At 32.9% G+C, this 21,059-nt stretch overlaps 3 protein-coding genes across 4 annotated transcripts; 1 reads left to right on the top strand and 2 right to left on the bottom strand.

Moving 5' to 3' along the window:
- Positions 1-2,460: 2,460 nt before the first annotated feature.
- On the top strand, positions 2,461-5,108 carry LOC131640270 (tubby-like F-box protein 2). 2 transcript variants are annotated; one of them, XM_058910685.1, is made up of 5 exons: positions 2,461-2,765; positions 3,061-3,467; positions 3,562-3,649; positions 3,932-4,061; positions 4,157-5,108. In XM_058910685.1, the coding sequence occupies exons 2-5, from the start codon at positions 3,120-3,122 to the stop codon at positions 4,827-4,829; spliced, it is 1,239 nt and encodes a 412-aa protein (XP_058766668.1). In that variant the 5' UTR covers positions 2,461-2,765; positions 3,061-3,119; the 3' UTR covers positions 4,830-5,108. The 2 variants fall into 2 exon arrangements, with proteins under 2 accessions (XP_058766668.1, XP_058766662.1); XM_058910679.1 differs by having other exon boundaries at positions 3,057-3,467.
- A 2,785-nt stretch (positions 5,109-7,893) lies between these two features.
- On the bottom strand, positions 7,894-11,310 carry LOC131640261 (anaphase-promoting complex subunit 10). The gene is made up of 6 exons (XM_058910674.1): positions 10,943-11,310; positions 10,783-10,843; positions 10,569-10,661; positions 9,084-9,154; positions 8,428-8,532; positions 7,894-8,344 (listed from the first exon to the last, which is right to left on the bottom strand). Exons 1-6 carry the CDS (start codon positions 11,131-11,133, stop codon positions 8,275-8,277), a joined length of 591 nt encoding a protein of 196 aa, XP_058766657.1. The 5' UTR covers positions 11,134-11,310; the 3' UTR covers positions 7,894-8,274.
- A 3,754-nt stretch (positions 11,311-15,064) lies between these two features.
- LOC131640251 (U-box domain-containing protein 5-like) lies at positions 15,065-18,941 on the bottom strand. The gene is made up of 6 exons (XM_058910664.1): positions 18,460-18,941; positions 18,298-18,375; positions 18,007-18,192; positions 17,749-17,856; positions 16,382-17,559; positions 15,065-16,225 (listed from the first exon to the last, which is right to left on the bottom strand). Exons 2-6 carry the CDS (start codon positions 18,352-18,354, stop codon positions 15,472-15,474), a joined length of 2,283 nt encoding a protein of 760 aa, XP_058766647.1. The 5' UTR covers positions 18,355-18,375; positions 18,460-18,941; the 3' UTR covers positions 15,065-15,471.
- Positions 18,942-21,059: the final 2,118 nt, after the last annotated feature.

Genomic DNA, 21,059 nt, shown 5'->3' with positions numbered 1-21,059 from the left:
ATTTGAATTGTGATTATACAAAACAACTCTGCATAAATTTCTCAAAATCGCAGTGGAAGAACAAAATTTTTCAATGGGCAACCATTAAATACTAGATTAGGCGCAAGCGAGGACGAAAGCGTCGAACAAGTATAAATCATAGTGCAATCTTCTCTATTCCTATCTTTTTAATTTTCTATATAGTTACATGTTTAGATTTATTGCTTACTTAGAATCTCATGCGAATAAAATTTATTGTATTAATGGTGATTTTATTCATAAGTGTAGGTTTTGTTAGATTGAGACTTTGACTTATTCTTGTTGTTGATTTATACTCATGACTGTGATATTAGATTTCTTGTTGTAATGAGATTATTCGTTTACACAAATTATCTAAAACAATTGCAATTCAATAAACCTCTTCATTGTTTTTGGTTGCTTGTTTCATCTATTTTTTATTTTGTATATCGATTAAGTGATGTGTATATTCCGTCCAAAAGCATATATTTTGTACGCACGATTTTCCGCTATACAAATAACTTTTGAACTTTAATTTGAAACAAATGATTTTTTAAAACTTGTCATTTGAATATTGAATTCTCACATTCTCACCAAATAATTGGCCTCAAATCTATTCTTTTGATCATGTCTAATTGAGTCCAAAAGTTGAGAATATGATAATGATGATCTGAATGGAGCGTACAATACAACTCAAAATTTCAAAGGCGAAAACTACGATTATTGGAAGGACAATATGTGCATTCACTTAATGCCAATAGAAAAAATGCTTTGGGTGGCTATGACTGATGGACCTTTTATTCCTAAAATTGAATTTAATGGTATTTTTACTGAGAAAATCCTAAGGGACTAGTCACATAAGGAAACCAATAAGGAATCATATGAATTGAAGGCGAGAAATATACTTATCTATGCATTAAAATTGAAGGTATATTACACTATTTCACATCTTAAAAGTGCATAGCCAATGTGGAACGCTCTTCAAGTTCATGAGGGTACTAAAGACTGAAGTTGTATGTATCTTATATATTTAGGGGAGAACTCCAATACGGTTTTCGTTCCGTTCATGATTGTTTATTGAGTATCCTTCATAATTGCACATCTCTAGATCAAGTTTTGAATCCATTTGTTTTTAGCATGCATAAATTGAATTGTTTGTATTTTAGTATAATCATTATGGTTTCAATCAATTGCTTGAGTTAATGGAACAAAAATCATATTTGATGTTGGTTTAAGTTATGTGGAAAGTGAAATCTCAAACTATTTTGAAAATCTTAAAAAAATGAGATTTATTCTGCGTGACTCGAATTACTCACAATCCATTACTCAAATCAAATCAAACAGAGGAGCACACAATTTTTCATGTTTAAGACTTGAATCACAGTTTGTACATGATTCAAATCGTGCAACACTGTGACTCGTATCACAAGTTGCACTTGATTCGAGTAAAAGATTTTTTGCTAGCCACTGCGTCATTTGACTCGAATCACCAACCTACATGACTCGAATCACAAGCTTATTCTTTTTTTCCTATTTGGTTCTGACTAGTTTGACTCGAGTCAAGCTTTGTACATAACTCGAATTATAGATACAACATGACTTGAATCAAGGAAAATGGGTTGCTTATCTTTATGAGATCTTGTTCCATTATACTTGCTCATTTTGACTCAAATCACAAATGATCTTGACTCGAATCTAACAATCCATTTTCCATCTATTTTGTGCATAATCTCCAGCACATATAGATTTTGTCACCTTATTTTTAAAATTCAATTTCATAATCAACATTGTGATTTTGTGAAATCAACAACCTCTCATTTTGAAAACTAAAAAAGTCTTACAAATATAATTTATTTCATTTTCAACCTCTAGTTTTGATTTCAAATCTTGATAACGGATATTTGTAATTATTAAGAGAGATGTGTCGTGAAACTAACCGTTTTTGAAGGTTTAGTATAGATTTTCAAAATGCTTGCAAGATTATGATTGTTGTGATAAATTTCAGGGAAAAGAAAGAGACTATTCTCTTCATCGGAAGACAATTTTGTTTAACAATTTAAAACGTTTTAATTATAGGATATGCAAATTAAATTCTGCTAAAGTAGTATTGAGTAATAATAAGTCAACACACAATTTTGACAAGTTACCATTAGTACTTCAATAATAAATAATCACTCTAATTTACAGTTTTATAATTTAGAAATACATAATATTAAAATGAATACTTTTAGCATAAAATACCTATTAAAAAGCATGTAAAAAATATTTAAAATAGATTAACCACTTAATTTAATTCATTAGTCTAGTCGTTAACTAGATTAAGAAACTGTTATTTGTATTTTTGTGTTTGGAAACGTTACTATTTATATTTATAATGTCAGTTTAAATTAAAACCATTAAAGAGAGAAATAAATTAAACAGTTAAATAAAATAAAAAATCAAAACACTGAGACGACCACCACATTGAGTTCAAAAGCAGATCACATTTCACTTTCCCCAAAATAACAATTCATTATTATAAAAATGAGACATGATCAAAAAGCTTGATCAAATTATTCAACAAACGCGATTCTGCAGAATCGCGGTGGCGCTTAACTCACCCATGTCAACTACTCGCTCTTCCAATTTTCGCCACAAATTCAAATAAACTTCTTCTCTTCTTGCTCGTGCTCCTTCTTCTCCGATTCTGCTTCTTCTTCTTCTTTTTTTTTTTTAACAGATCCGTATTCTAAAATTGTTGCTATTTATCGCTGTTTTTCTTCATTCAGGTTAGCCCCTTTTGTTCAATTTCAAATTTTTATGGTAATTGCATGATTTTTACTTTTTGGGGTTTGAGGTTTGGGGTCTTGCTCTTAGATCCATGATGTAGCTTTTTTTATTGCATTTTTTATGTGTGTGAAGTTCATCAGAAGATGAAAAGTTGCTACATTTCATGAGTTATTGTTTATGAATTTGACTAAGTGGTTGTTAAATTTTGATGGGTTTGTTTGACTCAAGTAAGCAAAAATCAAAGGTTGATTTTTCAGCATGTTTATGATTAGTTATTGTGTTTTTGTTAGTTAGGAGCAGAAATCTAGAAGCTTGTTGTGGTTGGATTGGCGTGGTTTGTAAGGTGTGGAGTCATGTCGTTGAAGAGTATAGTCCGGGAACTCAAGGGGATGAGAAATGGGATAGGTAGTATATCGAAGCGGGGTGGTGAGAGCAAGCATTGGCTCTCTCGGTCAAAGTCGCATGTAGCTCCGGATGTGACTCCAGTTGAGCCTATTCAGCAGGGACAGTGGGCGAGTCTGCCGCCTGAATTGCTTTTGGATATAATCCGGAGGGTTGAAGAGAGTGAGACGTCTTGGCCTGCGCGTGCTGTTGTTGTGTTTTGTGGTTCGGTATGTAAATCTTGGAGGTCTATTATGAAAGAGATCGTCAAGACTCCTCAGCAATGTGGAAGGATCACGTTTCCTATTTCGTTGAAGCAGGTAATAAATTCTTCATACCTTTTCTGGTCCGATCCAAGTTAATCGTATCCCTTTTGTGTTTCTTATGTTCTCTTTCCTTTATGTGTATGAATAGCCCGGTCCTCGTGATTATCCAATACAGTGCTTTATTAGGAGGAACAGAGAAACTTCTACATTCGAGTTGTACTTAGGTTTGGTGCCATGTAAGTATTTCACTACTGAAAAACATTTCATCACTTTTATTAAGATAAAGAACATTAATTTTCAAAATTTTCATCTTTAAATTACTCTTCAAGCTTACAATCACAAAGCATGACTAGGAACGTTGAAGTTCAACTTGCTCTTAATTTATGCGTTTCATTTATTATTTTGATTTATTATCATTCAGACTGTGGTTCATTATCAGCACTGTCATATTTTCTTTTTTTGTATTTTATAGTCTACACATTTAATCAGTTTGTTTTGGTTTGTTTGTAATTGTATAGCGGAGCATGAGAGTAATAAGTTGTTACTAGCCGCCAGAAAGATAAGAAGGGCTATAGGTACCGGCTTTATCATATCCTTGGCTGCAGACGATTTTTCTCGAGCCAGCAACAAATATGTTGGTAAACTGAGGCAAGTTTCGGTGGACAGAAACAATGATTGCTCTTTTATTGACTTTCATCCTGCCCAGTTTAATCACCACAACTTGATTTTTATACATTTTGCAGGTCTAATTTTTGGGGCACCAAATTCTCTGTATACGATAGTCAACCTTCACATGATGCTGCAGTTCAACCAAAGCATCGTCCAAGTGGGAGATTTAATTCTAAGCAGGTGTCACCAAGAGTTCCAGTATGTAGCAATCTTGTTAGCACCGTTTCCTACGAGCTGAATGCTCTCTGGACTAGAGGGCCAAGAAGAGTGCACTGCACCATGAACTCTATACCTATCTCAGCTATCGAGGAAGGTGGAAATGCCCCAACTCCAACAGCGTTACCTCAAATATTTGGTGAACCTTTTACTCCCTCACCATCACTGAAAGAAAAAAGCCCAATGTCAGATTTGTACTCTGGCAGCCTATCAGAGCTACCAGAACTGACTGAAGGCTCCATCGAGCCCTTGGTACTCAAAAACAAATCTCCCAGATGGCACGAGCAGCTCCAGTGTTGGTGCCTAAACTTTATGGGACGTGTTACAGTCGCATCTGTAAAGAACTTTCAACTCGTAGCTGCTGTTGATCCGTCTCATAATGTTTCGCCTGCGGAGCAAGAAAGGGTAATCTTGCAGTTCGGAAAGATTGGAAAAGATATATTCACCATGGACTACTCTTATCCTCTTTCTGCCTTTCAAGCCTTTGCCATCTGCTTGACAAGCTTTGATACCAAACCAGCCTGCGAGTGAGAGCCGTGTTAATACGCGATCATCATCTGCTGAGTTTTTGCATATAAAAATGCCAGGCACAGCCGCACGGTTCATTAAGAACAGCACCCTGGCATGCAGGTGAAAATTCTCAGATCCGCAATCATAAATATTCTCTTCTCCCCTTGTATAAGTTGTATCAATTCTGTAATCTATTCTGTATGTTGTTTCATAGTCCTGCAAGTAAATTTAAACTGAAAGATGTTTAGTGAATTTTGTAATATATATAAGTAATACATATTCAATTCTGAATTGTTGTAAGTTGTTGTTGTTTATTGCTGATTATGTCAATTGTCAATTGAATTCTTGTAGTAAGAGCTAGATATAATGACTATCTCAACTATGATACATACAGGTAAGAATTGAATCATTTTGTTTGGTTGACATAACATTTGAATGACTGAAACTAATAATCTGATTGAGACTAATGGTACCCCACATTGTTAGGTTTGGGTCAATTTATGCCGTCCTATACCATATATCCAAATAAATATTGTGAATAAGTAGTGCTGTATGAGTAGGATATGAGTTTTAATAATTTTAGTGACACCACCAAACCAATTCTTTTGCTTTCTATTTTATGTTGGGGGACGGGTCCAGTTGAGAAAAAATCATTACTTCATTTGTCTGTCTGATTATCAAAGATCTAGTCAAAGGCAAAAGAGTATTCAGAACACCTGTATGAGACTATGTGTCTGTTAGCACGTTTGATTTGTGAATAAACTGTGCATCCACTTGCATTACCAATTTGTAATGTATTTGGTTGGTTTTCCGGAATTGATTATATAAAATTTTTGTATTTGGTTGGTTTTCATGTAAAAGGAAGTTAAACAATAAATTTTGTTTAATTATTTATAAAAAAAATATTTTTTAGATACATTGAATAATTTATTTATTTGAACAATATAAATCTAAAAAGTAATTTTTTTCATAAATAGGTAATCTATTAGTCTAATCCAGAAAAAAAAACAATTAATCAATTTGGTTTATATCTTAAACTGACAATTTAAAGACTAATCAGTTAACTCTCAAATCATATAGGGTAAAGAATGCAAAACGTTTAATTGATTGTTAGTTTAGAGTATTTGCTTTCACGCATCTTTTGGCTTTCCATCATAAAAGCCACCTCTTATGGCTTTATCAAGAATACAAGGGCCTCTTTAGATAAACAACTTATTTTTAATTTATAATTCAAATGCTTATTAAAGTAAGTGTTTATAAATAAACTTTTATAGTTATTTTTTTATAATTGATCGTACCTGATCAGAATGGATCGTCTTGATCTGCGTTTAGATGGACTGGTGAATGGGGGTGTATTTGCAAGATACTCCAATGCTAAAGTGAGAGAAAGCAAAGGAGCGCAAGTACAGAGAGTAAGAGTAGGATTATGATTGAAGAATACCTGATCCTCTAGTGAAAGAGAGTATTTATAGTTCCCAGCGCTGGGCCAAGGTCCCCTATTTTGAACTGGATTATTTGAGGCCCAAATCAGGAAACTTCCAGAATTCCACGTGGTAGGTCAAAGTCAACAAGTGACTCTCATCGATTACCTGTACCTGTAGGGTTCAGGAGAAGAAGACTGAATCTCCCGCTAGGCAGTTTGCCACGTGCTTTACGTGGGACACGTGGATCAAAACTCTCCAACGATCACAAAGGGGGTGGTAATCGATTTGGGCCTTAACGACGGACTGAGCCTGCTCGACGATGGGCCTGCTCGGCCCAGTCCAGAATAATAAAATTATAAACTAAATATAAATTATTTTTATATATGTTATAAGTCATTTTCATTAGTTATCCTGAAGAATTAATAAAAATAAGTTTAAAAAAGATTTTGAAAAATGTCATAAGATGTCTTGATTAAGTCTTCCAAACAGTTGCACAAAACTTATGGCAATATGTGACAATATGGGCCCGTTTGTTTTGTTTTTTTTTTTTTTAAATGATTTTTATAGTGTTACAAAATTTTGTGAAAAAAAATTTTACAAAAAAACTTTTTATAAAAGCTTCAAATGAAAATTTTGTTTGAATAGTTATTCTTAAAATGTGATTTTAGGTATTTCATCTATCTATGAGAAAAAAAAATAGATATCAAAATTTCAAAAAATCACTTAATTTTGAAGCTATTTCAAATAGATTTTCATAAAAAACATTTTTAAAATACAACTTTTTGAAAAAATTGTGATTTTGACTAAGTTTTGGTCTTCATTAATTTATGTTTATGTTCTAGGATGTCAAAATTAATGTATTTTAGAAAAAACGAATATAACAAAATTTATAATATTTTAAAAAATGGTTTTGGAAGATCTATTTTCAAAAATACAAAAAAAAAATCTATTTTTTTAAAACTCAAACAAACGGACCCATATATATGTTCAAATAAGTTAATCTAAATAGACCCAATGTATAATGAATTTGGTCCCAAATGGAACTATTGAGCTTTATTATACTAAGGTTTTAAAATAAATTTTCCTCAGTATCCACTTAAATTAAAATTATTCTGTACCCAATAAGTGACTGACCACAACGAAAAATGACAAATTTTATTTATAGTGGTTAAATTCCTAGAGTTGCCACTTTGGGAAGAGCCACACGTAAAAAGATCCAGAAAAGCCAAGCAATGATGAAACTAGATAGCAAAGAGTATAGGGGAGATTGGTGAGGGTGTGTGTGGGGAGTTGAGATCTTCTCCATTTCTCAAAAGAAATGGAGAACACAATTACTAAAGCTCTTGCATGATCAACGTTTATAGACTTCTAAAATTATTTTGATGACTTGGTATAATTATTTTAAGGAAAAAGCTAAATGGGGCGAGAAATTAGATGAAAAAATGCAGGGAATGAAATATAATTGGTGATTACGAAATGCAGTGAATGAACTATAATTGGTGATCGACAAAATGCGGCGAGTGAACTATAATTGTTGGATCACTGTTTATCCGTATCAAGTCGTGCATGTATTCATTCGTACTATATAGCAATTCTCTTAATTTAAATGCATCACCTAGACTTTGATCTACAGGCTCTGCTCGGAAAAAAACTACTTCCCGTGGGAAGGAAGAAAGATAGCAGGTTTAATATTGTAAAGAAATGCAAATGATATCTACATATCATTCTGTTCTGAAATATAAAAACAGGATGCCTTGGAAAATGCAGATCCCATATCTAATCCTAATCTAAACCCACTTGCAGATCTAAACAAACTATAAATTCCAGCAAGAAACAAAGGGTCATATACCACTTGCAGATCTAAACAAACTATAAATACCACTTGCAGATCTAAACAAACTATAAATACCAGAAACAAACAAAGGGTACTGATAGCCACATTTCCTGATGACATGTTTGGATGAATTCAGATCAGTGAGAACTGAGAAGCCTTCTTCGATTTAACACACTATGTTTGGCTTGATTTTTTCTTCCATAAAATCTCATCTTATAGTAGAATAAGTAATGAACTCTCTAGAAGTAAATTGAAATGGCTGCTGTGGAATGGGGTTCCTGCAATAGGGGTTTGCATAAAAAAACTGAAATATTGTAACTGTATGTCTAAGAAAATGATTAAAAAATATAAGAAGACATACGGTCTAGGCCCATAAACTTTGATCTGCCGCACATGAGTATCCCTTCCGTTGAGATGATTGGACAACACAGCAATTTGTAACATAAATGTGTTGACAAAAGTTTCACTGCAATTGGCGATGAAAGGAAATCATAAGATGCTATCAAAAGAGAGAAATCTTCTACATGGTAATTTTATGTCAGTTAGGCTTCACTGGCATATTGAATTCCAGTATAAGAATCAAGAGCACAATCCAACGGTCTAATAAACGAAAAAATAGAACTGTTCAATTGGATTTGAATCAACGATTTAGTCATGATATTGCTCACTTTACACTTTCACTTTAAAGAGATCATTACACTCATTTTATGTATATTATTTACCAAACACATCTTCAAACTAGTAAATCAAAGGATACAGCACAACAATCACTATTAAAAGAAAAAGCAGCAAAATTTATGCATCAAAAAACAAAGGAACCAATCGCTGTTTTAGAAGAATAGTTACTAGATTACATTGGTTCGCTTCATAATCATAAGTGTATATCAAAATTGCAGAAAGACTTGCAGGTTTAGTTTGCACAACATGTAAAGTCACTTGCTTTCAACAGAGTAAGAAGACAACAAACAACATGTGAGATTGGGTAAAAAAACCAAGACATAAAAGAAAAATATTTACCGAGGATCAAGTCCAGATAATGAAAGATAAAGCCAACCAGTTGGTTTCACAAGTTCCACAGCTTTTATCTCCTAAAATATAAAATTGTTCACAAATTCAGAATAACCAAATTGATCATCAACCAAACCAATATAAATAAAAAATAGCATCAACATCAAACATTTCATATTAAATGTGTCTCTCGTGTCTCAACACACAATACCAAAATACACCTACAACTACAACAACAACATCCAAGCTTTATCCCACTAAGTGGGATTAGCTTCATGGATCAATTTTTGTCCTAATGTTCTACTTAGGACCATACTTCTATCAAAAGCGTTAATCTCGAGATCTTTTTAAATAACTTTTCTTATAATTTTTCTAGATATTTTTTGTTGTTCGACTTCTCTTCATGTGATCTACTCTCATAACCACAAAATCTACAAGTCTTCTCTCTACATGCCCAAATCACCTAAGTCTATTTTTCACCATCTTTTCTACTATAGAAGCTATCCCAACACTCTCTCTAATATTGTCATTTCTAATCCTATTCTTTCTAGTTTTACTGCACATCCAACGCAACATCCTTATCTCTACTACACTTACTTTATTTTCGTGTTTATTATTAACCACTCAACATTCTGTCTCGTACAACATCACAGATGTTACCGCAGTCCAATAAATTTTTCCTTTAGCTTGAGCGGTACCTTTGTGTCACATAAAACTGTTGAAGCCCTCCTTGGTTTTAGCCATCCAACTTACATTCAATGGTTTACATCTTCTATTTCTCCATCGTTTTGTATTACGAACCCAAGATATTTAAACCGCGAGGCTGGTGGGATGATATGGTCTCCAATTTTCACCTCTAGGTTAAAAACACTTCTCATTTTGTTGAACTTATATTCCATACACTCCATTTTACTTTTGCTTAGGTGAAAATCATGTGTTTCTAAAACTCGTCTCCAAGTATACAACCTCATTTAAATCTTCCTTCGACTATCCAAATAGGATTATATAATCTGCAAAAAGCATGCATCTCGGGGCTAGTTCTTGGATGTGTTCCGTGAATACATCCAAAATTAAAGTAAAAAGGTAGGGATTTAGGGTTGAACCTTGATCCAAACATATTGTAATGGAAAAATTGGCTGTCTCTCCACCATGTGTCCGCACACTAGTCGATACTCTTTCATATCTCTTATGTCTTGTATTGTATGGCTCAAATATATGCAATTCTAATCCCTTTCTTCTCTACAGCTTTTCACAAAATCTCTCAAAATACTCTGTTCTTCTCTATGGTTTTTCACAAAATCTCTCAAAATACTGTATCATACCCTACGCCTTCTCCAAGTAAATAAAAATTAATTATAAGGTTTTTTTTTCCATCCTATAAGGCTCCATCACCCGTGATTTCATTTAATTAGTTCCATTTTCTCAAAATATTACTAGAGACTGTATTTCAGTGCCATGTCAATTTAACAACATAGTTTGAAAAAAAAAAAATACCTTGAGGTTGTGAAAGCCATCTCCAGCACGAATGGAAATCTTACTGGGAGTGTAACTTTCATCAAGCTTGAAATCCACATAAAGCACCACTAACTAAACAAAAAATCAAAACCAAAATTCCCCAAATAATAAACATGATTAGAATCCAAAAAGTAAGTAAACTATTGAATTAAGCAATTCAATTCATTTTTAGTGAAAGCATGTAGTTACTTACTTGAAGTCGAACTTTCTTCTGGAACTGAATGTTAACAAAATGAGGTTGAGCTCCATCAGATCTGAAAAACCAAACAAATTGAATGAATGAATGGAGTTAGTATTATATACAAATTATGAAAATAAATGCATGCGAAGATGAATGAATGTGTGAGAGTAACTGCCAATAGGTTTCGAGATTGTCGTCTCGGAGTGAAGAAACGCCGTTGCCGGGTTTGCAGGAACTGACGCTCCAGGCGGCCTTTTTCCCCAATTCTCGGAGGTCGTCGTCGACAGTCAATATCTGGTTGCCGCCGCTTAACTTTCCTTCTTCTTCGCCTTCCGATGATTCCGCTGCCATTTCTAGACTCATCGAGATTCTGTTACTGTGATGTGATCCTCTCTTTGGTTGAAGGTGGTTGAGAGAGATTGAGAAGTCAAATTTCAAAATTTTGATTTTTCTTTGAATGTCTGAGAAATTGCGGGGAGATAGAATAAAACTTTTTTAAACTCCAATAATACCCTTTTCTTTATCACTTGAGTGTAAGTTATGGTTCTCAATTATTATACTAGTTTTGTGTAGGAATAACAATAGGAAGAATTTGGACAGCAATGTGCTCGTTTATCCGTAATTAATTATAAAATAACATATAATTTTAAGTTTTTTTAACAATATTAAAAAAATTATGGATATTATTGCTGAGTTAAGAAATAAATAAATATTTTTATTAAAATATGTAATAGTTTAATAGCAATATATCTTTTTTAATTGATAAACATGCATTTTTATATAATAATGTAAATGACATTAAGTAAATATGTAGTACGGGTATGAGGTAGGGTGGATAGTAAGATATTCGTGTCCGCATTTATACTCGCTTATTTTAATGGGTAATTACCCGTGACCGTACTTGTGCCTACTTTGCAGGTTTTTACTCTATCCACTGTAGATATTTTTTCGGGTGAAATTGCCATCCCTAATTTCGTGCGTAAATGATAAACATTTATCTGACATTTGACATTTATTTTATATTTATTTAATTTTAAAAACATAAAGCTATAGTAACTGAGCATTCAATTTCATTTAGGAAATGGAAAGGTACTTACCCGAAACTATCTCAAATTTAAAGGAAAAAAATCGGTTTGATTGAATTTGAATTCAAGTTTGCATTTTGCCAGATTATAAAATATGAGGATGAGTAGGGTAATACGAACATTAGTTTTGATAATTTAGAATATTAAATATGTAATTAATATTCTGATATTTTGATTTATATTTATTATTTAAAATATTTGAATGGTATGTATGAAATATTTTGAGAATATTTTATTTTATTATTTGTAATGTAATTTGATGTTGAAAAAATAAATATTTTTAATTAAAAAAATTAATTTCACTACATGGATTGTGGCAGAACGATGATCTTAAATTCAATTCGAACTCGTTTGGCATAGATTTAAGTTTTAATTCTTCATCTCCCTTGGGATTTGAGGCAGGAAACATAGATTATTTGTATATTTGGATTGGAGTTTGGGGAGGTAAAAACCATCTCCAACCTGCCTCGTTGTCATGCATATGTAGTAGTACTTAAGTACTCTAAAAATTGTTCTTTGTACTTAATATATATCTCACAAACCCTATTTAAACCCAAAAAGACCATATTCGAAAGTCAATTTTTTGGACGTACTTTTTTGTTTCGTTGATATTATACCGGAAGACTCAAAGAATAGTGTAATCGATTGAATTTGTTCTGGATCACTCAAAGACCCAATGCGAAAGCCTAATCATGCATAAGTCTAATCGAGATGATCCAATGTATATATTCAACATGTAAGATTCAAAGTATAGTTTTTCTAATCTACACTTTTCACTATACTCATATTGGACTTTATAACTTAGACATTGAAGTGTTAACCTTACAGGTCCACCCCGCACTACTGTACAGGAAATTAGCATCACTGATTCTAGAGCCTTACATCATCAATCAATACCAATTCTTGTTCCAATAGAGAACAAAATCAAATTCATCAAGTTAAAAGAGATTGTTCATTATACCTATAGTATTTTTCACAAATCTTATAAAAACTTAGAATTTTATTTTTCGAAAGTTATCTTTCAAAAGCATCTTTATTTTCAATTGGTTTTGTTTAGGTGTCATCTTTGAGATTAGGGGTGTTTGCGGTGCGGTTTAGACAATTTTTACATAAAAAACCATCGGAACCGCAAGAGAAAAAAACGTGCGGTTCGGTTTGGTTGGCTTTTAGAAATAAAATCGAGTCAAACCAATCCAACCCAATGCGGTTTGGATTGGTTTGATTTTTAAAAAAATTATTGAGTCATACATACACATATAAATGACAACATAACTTTGTATTTAATCTTTTATGCGTTATCAAATAACAACAAAATTCTTCATATTTGGACAACAACTTTCCATTTAATATCCATAAATAATATTAGATAAAAGTGGAATAAAAAACATAAAATAGTAGCATAAAACTATATCAAAAACTATAATGAAATAGAAAAAAAGAAGAAGTGAAAGATTAGAGAAGATGAAAAAGAAAGAGCAAAAGAGAAGAGAAATTAGAGAATAAGAGGAGCATTAAAAACATAATTGGAAGAGAGAATAGTATAATAAAAATAATAAGATAAAAAAGAAAGAGCTTAAGAGATGAGAGACTAGAGAAGAAGAGGTGATATGTATTTGGAAAAGAAGATGAGAAAAAGGCGTGATACCGCTAGGTGAGATTTGAGAAGACTTAAACTAAAACCTTTAGTGTGAGAAAGGGAATGCCATTCGTAATAGTAAGGCTAAGGCATAATAAATTTAAGTTTGGGTTGGATGCGGTTTGGTTCGGTTTGTAAATTACAATCCCCAAACCGAACCGAACCGCGCAGTTTTGTTAAAAAGTGGTCCAAACACATCCGAACTAATGTGATTTTTTTTCGATTTCGGTTTGGTTTGGTTCGGTATTGCGGTTTTGTATTGGGGCGGTTTGGCTTTGAACAGTCCTATTTGAGACAGTAACTTTCAAACAAACACTTTTAACTTTTAATGTGTGAGATCAAATAAACAACAAATGGTAATGGTTGTGTCTGGAAGTTATCTTTTAGACAAACTCCTATAACTTTTATTGAAGGAGGTCAAATGGACAACAAAGGATAATGAAGTTGTCTGAAATTTATGTTTAGGACGTTGTCTGTAAGATAACTTTTAAACACACCCATTTTATTTTTATACTGTGAGACCAAATGAGTTATAATGTAATGGAGTGCCTAGAAGATTACTTTTGGGCAGAGACTCTTTAGGACTTTCATAGGATTTTTGAGAAATGTACAAGGTGTAATGAGCAACATGCTACTCATATGGTACGGGCACAATTGCAAAAATTGGTGCTCACACAAGTATGAGTACTTAAATACTCATATGATACAAATACGAATATAAAAGTTGACTACTTATATGGTTCAAGCATAAGTACAAAAGTTGTATCAAATAAATACTTAAATATGCATATGATATGAACACGAATATAAAAATTGAGACTCTCGCGGCTATGAGTTTGGATACATGATTTTTTTTTTAAACCACAACTATAAAATAGATAATAACATTGAATCCTAACTCTCTGTCCATTGTCATCTCTATTAACTAGTAAAGGACCCGTGCGTTCGCACGGGTCGCGTAAATACATAGATTAAACTAAATTTAGAATTCTAATAATATCCTTTCTTTATCAACTAAAGATTTTAATATAGTTACTTAAATTAAACTAATTAATTTAACTACTAAATATTAAATTAAGTAATTTAATTTATTTTTTAATACTATTTTTGTTCTACTAAAAAAACATTTATATCTTCTTTATTTCTCTTATTCATAATATTTTATTTATACTTTATCTTTCTCTTCTCACCTTCATCCTCACTTTATTACTTTTCACTTTTTTTTACCATCAAATCAATTAGACCTCTTTATTTCTTTTCACTCTGTCTTTGCAATCTAAATTCATTAAAATTGATTTAGGTATAACTAAATAATTGATTGAAGAATAACTATATTGATTTGTACTATTTAATTAACCTGTTAAATATGTAATTTTATTTGTTTTACTATCAGTTTAGTTGCCAATAATCTATACTCAAATAAATATTTATGAAAAAGAGAAAACACAGTGATCCTAGTTCGAATATACAATTCCATATAAAATATTCTCACAGCCTCAACAAGAACATACAAGTTACACTCTACTCTATACTGCATCACATACAAGTTATACAATTGATGTGGTATAGAGTATAGACCATTCAAAATACATATATTATTCAACATAAAGTCATATATACAATAACAATGGGAATATCATCAATGTGTCTAACCTAAGACTATGTCTACAACTATAATCTATGATCACCAAGTCACATGGCATGGCACCATCCATCCATCCATCCATCCATCCATCCATCCATCCCTCTAGCATCTTGATAGAAGAGGAGAAAAATGAACATGCCAACTACTTTGTCTAGCCTTTGTTTGGCATGTCAAAGAAAACTATACATTATATATATCATATAACAAAACTATGCATCATATAGCCACAAGTTACTGTCTAATATTATGCAGCAGACACACACATTGGGAGAATATTTTGATCCCATAAATGCTACAAAATTAGACTAATTGCAAGAAAGTAGGAAAACTCGGTTTCATCTCTTGTTTTTTGATGCGACTGGACTTGATTTTCCCAACTGTGACAGTTTCTTAAAAAACGTGGGCTTCTTTGGTGGTTTCTTTTCTTCAAAGTGTTCGTTACAATCTCGGGAGTTGTTGGGATTTGGCTCAAAGCAATCTTCGTACTCCACATCCCTCAAAAGTCGGAGTAGTTCCAACGCCTTCGCCTTTGTGCTATCGTTTCCTAGATTGGAGATATTTACAAGATATGGTATGATACCCTCGTGCATAACCAACTCACAATAATCCAAGCGTTGAGAGCACAAAGAGAGTACAATAGCCAGTGCCGGTTCCTTTTCCTCGTCAGTGCCGGACTTTAGTATTTCAACAACACATGACATGCATCCCTTTGTTTCAACAACAGAAACCCTACCACTTTCAGTATCAAAAAGGTTTTTCAGTAGAAGTATACAGTCTCTTGAGAGGAACTTGTCTTCGAAAAATGGTAGTAATTTTGAGATGCACCCAATAGACACCATGTAAGAACAAAGTGAGGTATTGGAAGAAAAATTGCACATTATTCTAATAGCTTTCCGGTGGTACTCTTTGTTAGCAGAATCAAGGATCTTTGAAACAGCGGCCAATGCACTGGAAGCTGCAATGTTAGCTTTATCAGACCAATGGTTCGACAACACTTCCAGTATTGCAAGAGCTTCTCCAATCACTCCTGACTCTAGGAGACTTGCCAACACACTGCAAGTATCTTCACTTAAGTTTGTCACACCATTTCTGCAAGAAAAACACAAAGAAGTCATTCCAATAGCGAAGGCAAGAGAAACTGTGAATCAAGTATCATCACTAAAATTAGATATATGTAAATCAAGCAAACTAAATTACCTAGCAATCTACCAAGTACCGAAATTGCGAAGGCAAGAGAAACTGTACCTGCAGCACTTTGTAAATTCCAACAGTAACTGACTTCCACCTCTCAGAGCTTTCGTGTCATGCTTATCATATGCAGTTTTCAGAAATCTCACAAGGGGGTCAATCAAATTCTCACTTGATGACATAGAGCTAAACGCTTGGTAATTTCTTTTGAAATCTATTTTCATATCTTCGACGACTTGGCATTGCGAATCCCATTGACGCTCGTGAAGTTTAGACAAGGGCGTCAGATATGTGTCATGTATCTGTGAATCAGATTTCTGGCCGCGAGACCCACCTCTAGTCTTGACCAACTTCGGATTTAAGCCTTGACTAGCCTTCACAAGTGAGGAATCTGAATTATAACTGTTATCTAACGATCCAAGTGACATGTTACTAATATCCATTGGCAAGTTCAAACCATTCATGGAACTTCCAAAACTTCTAATGGAAGTCACAGAAGCTTCCCACGAGCGAATGTCTTCTACCTGTCTGATTGGGTTAGGAATGGAGACTCCATTAGCTTTGCACCATTTTGATATTAACTCCTTTAAAGCAACGTTGGGAGTCAACGACATATGCGACAATTCCTTTTTCGTTTTCGGGCATATAACATTACCCTCATCAAACCATTTCTGTATCCACATCCTTTCGTATGTTACTCCTGAAGCAATGACAACAGGGTCATAAATCAACCTTAAAGAAATAGGACACGTGTACTCCTCTGGGGGTGCAACTCTACCCAGCTCGGTTGCAGGAGTTCCATAGTGATCATGGCTCAAATACGGCTCTGACTTCACATGATTGGAGGATAAAGAATCACGACCAGAGTTCTCAGTTGTCGCTGGTTCTTCAGGACGAGAATAGACCTCCATTTGTTCTCCTACGATTGACTTCCTATGCGTTATCAGAAGATACAAGAGATTTTTCAAGATCATCTTTTTATCTTCCTCTTTTGGTCCAAGTTTTTGTAATAACTTCTTAATAGATCTAATCTCTATTATGATGGTTGTTGCGGATGTAATATTAAGTCTCGCTGCCACAAACAGGAGAGACTTAATGTCTGAATTTTCCTTTGAATCGTTATCTGAGGTCGGAGGACCTTGCTGGAGCAACTCTCTCATAACCCTTCCAGCCTCTTCATCAACAGAATCCAGGGAAAAGGTCACACACCTAAGATCATCAATTATTCGAGAAATCTGCACGAGACAATGCAATGGAAACTAAAGCATTAAAATAGAAGAAATAGTAATGAAAATAAAATAAAAATCCATATACCATAAACTCTATCTAGACATATGCAACTATCCCCATTACCGAACTAGCTAACAACTTCTTCAGAATCATGTGGATTGTTCATAAATTATAATAACCAAACTATAACTAACCTCTGCAGCCAACATAACAGGAACTATATCCTGAATCTGGACTAAGCTTTTCTCTAATGACTTTCTTGCCTTTTGGCATTTCGACAGTATTGACTCCCCAGTCATCGCCTGTCAGTAATAACATTATAACCAAATAAATAAGAACGCAACACGCTAGCATAGAATCATTGATAAGATTGCACGTATTATGTATACAACTTTAATTGCTCAATATTATTATAAACTTGTATCAGCGCAATAATAAAACGAGCTACACACCAGGTAGAGTATACTAGAATCCGCCCAATTTTGCAGAAGCTGTTTGGCTTTATCAAGTGTACTAGTTAGCAAAACCAGAGCTGCTATTCCTGATGAGGACCGAGGGCGCGTTTCCTCTATCTGCGGAAATATCCTTAGGACTCTACCAACTAATCTCCTGAGTTCTGTGCATAATCTACGATGTACCTTTTAACACGAATCACAATCAATAAAATACTTACTTTCAATCCAATATCGAAGTGATGTTTAAAAACAGTAACATAATTGAATTGAAGTATGTTATGTATGTACCTTAAAAGAGCGAGGATCCGGTAACGGCTCTACCACTTCACAACTATCAGTTCCCATTCAAGGAAGTGGTGTCCTTTGCTACAAATGAGACAGAGAACCAAATATGAAAACAAAAGGTGCAAAATAACTTCAATTACATCATAGAAAACAAAAACAAGTTACCTAGTATAACAGCAATTGATGATGAGAAAAAGAAACAAGTGCTGCTGCTTATGTTGAAAATTTCAACAGAACCAAATGAAGACTTGATCAAAAGAGCTAAATCACTCAATCTGGAGACATTTCAACGTGTGTTAGATGAACATGATGAACAAAACGAAAGGGTTCCAATTCCAAGGGATTTTGATTGGAGTAAAGTATGAACTGCGTGAGTTCATTATATTATATCTTCAAAACCCTACTTCAGAAACCTTTATCTCAGACCAAGTAGAAGGAAAATTTGAAATGATTAGCGAAATGAAAGCATGCCCTTTACAACAAAACCAACTAGAGATGATAAAATGATGAGTTTCAAGGAAAGTGGTAAGATAAAAAAAAAGATGAAAAAAAAAGGAAGGAAATGATTTATTGGAAGAAAAGAAAAGTTATAAAAAAAAGACTAAGTCGATGAAAGTGGAAGGAAAGTGTGATGTTTGACCAGTGAATAAAGACAACTCCACTCAAGTGAAGAGCGAGAGATATTTGTCGTGATGATAAGGTGACGGTTTTCTGAGGGAAGGATGTGATTAATGTTCATAGGATATACAACAAACATGAAATGTACTATGTGGGTCCTATGGTGGCTGTGACTCGTGAGGGTTCACTTTAGGAAAGAGATATGCAAATAATTGATTTTGAGAGAATTAAATTTGGTAGAATTTATTCGGAGAAAATTGAGTTTAAAATAATTGATTTATGTTTAGATACAGCGATATAGAATGATTGTTATCCATTAATGTTGTTTGGATAGTTTTAACAAAATTGATTTTGAAATGTAAAATTACTAAAGTGGAAATAAATTCTAATACAAATAAAAAAAAAAGTAATTGATGAAAATTAAATGAGTAATGTTATTCTTACACCCAATGTATACACCAATACTTACACCAAACACTCTTCACCGAATTTATACGGTAAACAATGTTTTTTAAAATAAAATAATATTTTTTATTTTTAAAATTATGGACGACATTGTTTATGTACGAACGTACATTAACCAACTTCATTACTGCATTAACCAAGTTTTTACAGTACATTTACCAAGTTTGATGATTGTTAAAAATTATTTTTAATACCTGAATGTTGCATTAACCAACTTCATTACTGTATTAACCAAGTTTTTACATTGCATTAACCAAATTTGGTAACTGCTAAAAATTATTTTTAATATCTGGATGTTGCATTAACCAACTTCATTACTGCATTAACCAAGTTTCTACACTGCATTAGCCAAATTTGAGTGATGCTATTCTTACACCCATGAACAGTACTTTACAGTAGTCATCCAATTTGGTTAATACAGAGTAAAAACTTGGTTAATGCAGTAATGAAGTTGGTTAATGCAACATTCAAGTATTTAAAATAATTTTTAGCAGTCATCAAACTTGGTTAATGCAGTGTAAAAACTTGGTTAATGCAGTAATGAAGTTGGTTAATGCACGTCCGTACATGAACAGTGTTGTCCATAATTTTTTTAAAACAATAAAAAAATATTATTTTATTTTAAAAAATACTGTAAATACGGTGAACAGTGTTTGGTGTAAGTATTGGTGTATACATTGGGTGTAAGAATAACATTACTCAAATTAAATAGGGTAGAAAGAAAATTTAAAAGAGTTGTAATAAATAATATATAATAAATGTAGAATTGATTTTACTAAACTGAAAAACTAGGAACTATAGCTTCTCTAGAATTACTTTTGAATCTTTTAGAAGTAGAACCAAACATAGAGAGAGAAGATAAAGTCAAAGTTCATAGGATATCCTTTAATCCACCAATAAGATGATATTTTTTAGCAATCCATTAAACCCGTACTCGATCCCCTTGTGAAGAGAAAATTACTTCAGAAGAGAAAACTATTTTTTTAACAATATTAAAAAAAATTATGAATGTTATTTCTTAGTTAAGAAATAAATAAACACTTTTATTAAAATGTGTAATAGTTTAATAGCGATATATTTTTTTTAAAAACTGATAAAGACACATTTTCATATAATAATATAAATATATTATATAAATATGTAGTGCGGGTATAGAATGGGTGGATAGTAAGGTACCAGTGTTCGCACTCATATCCACTTATTTTAATGAGTAATTATTCGTGCCCGTACTTGTACCCATTTTACAGGTTTATACCCTACCTGTAACACCCTTCTAACCCACATATATTTTTGCGTATAATTCTTACGAAAAACAAAACAAATAACCACAAGGATGTCACATCTTCATAATAACTTTATTTAACAAATAGCCCCCTGCCCCGTAACACGGGTTGCAAAAACATTTAAATATAGATAGCATCTTTAACATCATCAAATAAATTACTTCAAAACTTTACAGCGGAATAAACAATTCTTAACATCTCCTTCATAAAATAATCAATACCATAAAAGGTAGTTCAACATTAGCAAAATCGTCACACTTCATGTTTAAGACTACATGATTATAAAAGTAATACTAAATTCTTCAAAATAACAAGGAAATCAAAGTTCACACTCAATCGATCCCAACCCCGATGTTACATATCAGAGCAAGACCCACTGGACTCAACATAAATTAAACA

The sequence above is a fragment of the Vicia villosa genome, linkage group LG1, assembly GCF_029867415.1.
Source record: "Vicia villosa cultivar HV-30 ecotype Madison, WI linkage group LG1, Vvil1.0, whole genome shotgun sequence".
NCBI lineage: Eukaryota > Viridiplantae > Streptophyta > Magnoliopsida > Fabales > Fabaceae > Vicia > Vicia villosa.
This window is presented reverse-complemented; position numbering and strand designations above follow the sequence as displayed.

What these genes read in the sequence shown, in the direction of transcription:
- LOC131640270 (XM_058910685.1), top strand. Translation starts at nt 3,120, where the DNA reads ATGTCGTTGAAGAGTATAGTCCGGGAACTCAAGGGGATGAGAAATGGG. An exon ending in GTACTTAGGTTTGGTGCCAT is followed by an intron (nt 3,650 to 3,931) that starts GTAAGTATTTCA and finishes GTAATTGTATAG; the next exon opens with CGGAGCATGAGAGTAATAAG. An exon ending in AAATATGTTGGTAAACTGAG is followed by an intron (nt 4,062 to 4,156) that starts GCAAGTTTCGGT and finishes TACATTTTGCAG; the next exon opens with GTCTAATTTTTGGGGCACCA.
- LOC131640261 (XM_058910674.1), bottom strand. Translation starts at nt 11,133, where the DNA reads ATGAGTCTAGAAATGGCAGCGGAATCATCGGAAGGCGAAGAAGAAGGA. An exon ending in ATGGCTTTCACAACCTCAAG is followed by an intron (nt 9,155 to 10,568) that starts GTATTTTTTTTT and finishes TTTATATTTTAG; the next exon opens with GAGATAAAAGCTGTGGAACT. An exon ending in AAAGTTTATGGGCCTAGACC is followed by an intron (nt 8,345 to 8,427) that starts GTATGTCTTCTT and finishes CCCCTATTGCAG; the next exon opens with GAACCCCATTCCACAGCAGC.
- LOC131640251 (XM_058910664.1), bottom strand. Translation starts at nt 18,354, where the DNA reads ATGGGAACTGATAGTTGTGAAGTGGTAGAGCCGTTACCGGATCCTCGC. An exon ending in CTGTTATGTTGGCTGCAGAG is followed by an intron (nt 17,560 to 17,748) that starts GTTAGTTATAGT and finishes TGTCTCGTGCAG; the next exon opens with ATTTCTCGAATAATTGATGA. An exon ending in GAATTTACAAAGTGCTGCAG is followed by an intron (nt 16,226 to 16,381) that starts GTACAGTTTCTC and finishes TTTTTCTTGCAG; the next exon opens with AAATGGTGTGACAAACTTAA.